Raw genomic sequence first — 4,039 nt, 5'->3', positions numbered from 1 at the left:
GATTCGCCACGTGCTCTTAAGATTTCTAAAAGCACGTATTAGGTTTCGTTTCTGTTTTGTCGGAACATCGCACGGCCAGTTTTGAGTGAGTCGCGCGATATAATACAGATCCCCATCATTCCCCGTCTGGAGTTAAGGCTCCTTTCTGCGCGTCGTGTCGCCGGGTTTATAGTTATGGGCCAGACGAGGTTGACGAGAATCTGGTCACCATATCCCCCGTCTGTTAGTAATTTGTCATCTGAGAGGTTGCTTTTAGTTGCCCAAGCAAATAGGTAGTTTGATCATAAAAAAAAGGAATGCGAGGAAATCTAACCTCACCCCGATCGATAATCGTCCGTACTCGGCTTGTTTATCCTAATCTTAGGGCTATCTTAGGCGCATAAGAATTCCCGCGAAAAAGGGATATCGTGGAGTCCGCAGGACGTAACAGGTATATGCCGGACGTTTCTGGATCCATGTCCGCCTTTTTCAGGGTGCACTCTAAGTCGGCGTATATGATGTATGAGACTCGTTCTTTCCTGCCGTAGTTATTGAATTGCAGCCACTTGTTGTTATCACATGGCAGTCGGATGGCACAGTTGTTCATCTTCTGGCAGTCGACGGTGTGGGCTTCCAATTTTTCGCTCGAAATAAAATAATGTAAGCATCTGCGAAAAAAAAAAGAATAATTTATTATTTTTCATGAAAAAATATGAAAATGTCATGTAATAAAAATATACTCACCGATCGCAGAAGTATTTTTTGTGTTCGTTCTTATTAATCTGCGAACTAATGAAACGCGATAGGTTCTTGATCCAGGCGAAATGTTCTACGTTGGCATCTTGCGGGTCTTCCACGTACAAGAAATTGACATGTTTTTCTCTCTTCTGGTCGGTAAGCCGTATTGGAAGGATTGTATGTTGATTCTTGTTTTTTTTCTGGATGGCATATACGTTGATTAAAATGCCGTTGAGATCTTCAAATTTTTTAATTTGACTCAACGACATTGGGAATTCGATGCCTTCTAAATTTAATTTTCTTTTATAAGGAGGGTACGAAGATATTCTACATGTATTTTGCTTAACTGGATACAGCGCGGCGACCACCGACCACGCGAAGTCCGTTGATTGCATGTTGATCACCGCTTTCTTTAATTTAATTTCTTGCGGTAAATCGATGTAACACCCCGTGCGCAATGGATTATATTTGTTTATATTTAGCGTTAAATTATGTATACGCGACAACGCCCACCCGCTGTCACGTTCCTGGAATTCCTCCAGCGATGCTAAAGTGGGCTCGATAACGCGCAACTCATACCGCTCTTCCAAATCGGACTCGCGAAGGAGTTCATAGTTTCTCGAATAAATACTTTTGTTTGCGCGTTTATCGCCCGCCACAAACTCGCCGTTGAACATTGTGTTTATTTTTACACTGTCATGTTGTTGTATGACGTTCCGCACATGATTGAATACAATGTTTCTCGCATCCTCGAGAAATTTTCGCGGTTCAATATGATCGGTATTGATCACCGCACCAGTCAATATACGACTTTCGAAAGCCGTATCTATCTCGCGTCATCTGAGTCCTGTCTCACTCGCACTATATCCTGCACCCACATGCACGAAACGTTGACGTACCGAATCTTTCAGACCTTCGAGTCGTGCGATTTGAGCCACCAACGAAGTTGGTTGCCGATGTTGGTTGTCGATTGATAATCGAGGCCGTTTATTTCAGCTTTGTTCTTCCAACACTTCGATAAACTCAACACATCGTTGCTCCCACGCGGCAAAATCTTCGATCGAATTCAGTCGCTCGGATTGCTCCTTCAACTCTTGCTCCAACAACTCGTGCTCCATTTTGTTCTCGTTTCCTTCGATCCAAAGATTCCAAAGACTGCTCGCTCGCTCGCTTGCTTGAGAATACTATGATTTTAACACTATTTTCCATCGTTTTATACTTTTCTTTTATCGCTTTTTCTCTTTTATTAATAATTTCTTCCTCTTCTACTTTTACGTCACAGAGACGTGACATTCCTTAGACCCTTTGGGTCTCAATAAGCAAATAAGCTATTTGCTTATTAGTAAAAAAATTTTATTCGAATGGTAACATAACCCGATTATGTCCCGACACATAGCTCATCAAAGGACGAGACAATTGTAGGTCATAAATTATAACTACCTGCCATCGCCACTCAATTCTATAACATTTGTATGGCTTTTATCTGGCCAGATGTACCTCCACGCAAAAAAAAAAAACATAGAATTTGTCCATCCCTTTTTCACCATCATGTTAAGATTACCCCCCGCCACTAATAATAGTATATCTACACATCTGGTGAAGCAAATTTCAAAATCTCAGGTACTTGCACTTGTGCGTTCATGCGTAAAAGAGTTTGACTGTTTCTATCTTTACTCCCTCCCTCCCTACCTGAGCAGCTATGGGGACGATCATAAATTATAGCAGCCTGTCATAGGCGCGCCATTCTATTACATTTGCATAAAAAACTGTTCGATACAAAATTTCTTTGGAACGCAAACATACTCAGCTATGTATGTAATATAATATTCTATGGCTATTACCTGTCATGACTACTATCCTATATCAAAAAGGCTAAATTTAATCACTCTAGAGAACAGGAGATTAATTTTGACCTAACATTAATTTTAAAATATTTAACAATTTTATCGATAGTTTTGACCTATTAAAAAATATTTATTTAAATATTCCAATCAGGGACCTAAGACAATCTCCCATCTTTTATGTTGAATATCACTGTACTTTATATAGCGTAAACTCATATGTTTGAACAGGATAATCATCTCGGCAAATAATTATGCTAACTTAGTTGATTTCTTCGGCGGCAATGTGCCTACATTTAAGCGGAATAGTTATTTGTGTAACAAGTGCGGTAACTCGCCTCCGGCTCGTGCGTCCACTCCGCACGTCCAATTTTCATCTTACAGCACTTGTTACACAAATAACTATTACAAAAGTTTACCATTTATTATTTCCCTAAACATTTTGTCTCTAAAGTACGACATGTCGTCCTGCGTGAACGTTATCTCCTTGTTTGCACAGACGTACTCGGTAAACATGCAAGAGAATACACCTCAATCGCTGCCATTCGTCTGTTGCGGAATGTTCTTGGCGGAATAAAATTCCCAATTACTCATATCATAAGGTTGTTTCTTTTTGTCAAGACTCTCATTTTGTAAATATAGTTTTAGCGCAGCCAGACATTTCGGATTATCGCTGCTTATACTGTCGTAATAAACAATCGTTTTATCGCGGAAATCTACTATTGACATACACCAGTAAACGTTCAGATGTATAGGGATAATAATAAGATCTTGCGCAAATATGTCCACCTTCCTGGTCCATCGCTTCAGAGACGAGTGACTGCTCGACAGAAGTTTCGAATAAAAGAACGTGTTTATCGCGTGTACTTTCGGATATTTGTTCGAAGATGTGCTTCTGGCGATCAGCAGATTCATATAAAAATTAATAACTTCGTCGTTCAGCCAATTTGAGTCGGCCAGCGTGTAGAGATCCTTCCGCGTGAGCCTCAGACCGAAACCTTCCACCGCCTCCATATTGTGGAAACCCTTGACACAAAATTATGATGTTACAAAATTATGTCACAAAATTATATCACATCACACTCCATTATTTTTAATGTTAATTTGTATATTTACCTTGATAGCCTGATTGCATCGCTGCTCATTTAATTCTTCCCACGCATTTAATTCTTCCCACGCATTGAATTGTTCCCACGCACTTAATTCTTCCATCGAATTCAGTTCATTGGATTGTTCCATATTTTCAAGTTGCTCGCTTGCTCGTTTGCTTGCTTATGAGCATATTATGATTCTAACGCTCTTCTTCATCGTTTTCTTCAATCACTTTTTCTCTTTTCTCTATCATTTCATCTTCTTCTACTTCTACGTCACAGAGACGTGACTTTCCTTAGACCCTTTGGGTCCCAATTGTAAGCTATTTGCTTATCTCGAACTCTTCAAAGGATGTGACAATTGTAGGTCATAAATTATAGCTACCTGCC

At 39.9% G+C, this 4,039-nt stretch overlaps 1 protein-coding gene across 1 annotated transcript; it reads right to left on the bottom strand.

The window, feature by feature from the left end:
* Nucleotides 1-3,089: 3,089 nt before the first annotated feature.
* LOC139809583 (sentrin-specific protease-like) lies at nt 3,090-3,797 on the bottom strand. The gene is made up of 2 exons (XM_071772555.1): nt 3,675-3,797; nt 3,090-3,584 (listed from the first exon to the last, which is right to left on the bottom strand). Exons 1-2 carry the CDS (start codon nt 3,795-3,797, stop codon nt 3,090-3,092), a joined length of 618 nt encoding a protein of 205 aa, XP_071628656.1.
* Between the last annotated feature and the right edge of the window lie 242 nt (nt 3,798-4,039).

The sequence above is a fragment of the Temnothorax longispinosus genome, chromosome 3, assembly GCF_030848805.1.
Source record: "Temnothorax longispinosus isolate EJ_2023e chromosome 3, Tlon_JGU_v1, whole genome shotgun sequence".
NCBI lineage: Eukaryota > Metazoa > Arthropoda > Insecta > Hymenoptera > Formicidae > Temnothorax > Temnothorax longispinosus.
This window is presented reverse-complemented; position numbering and strand designations above follow the sequence as displayed.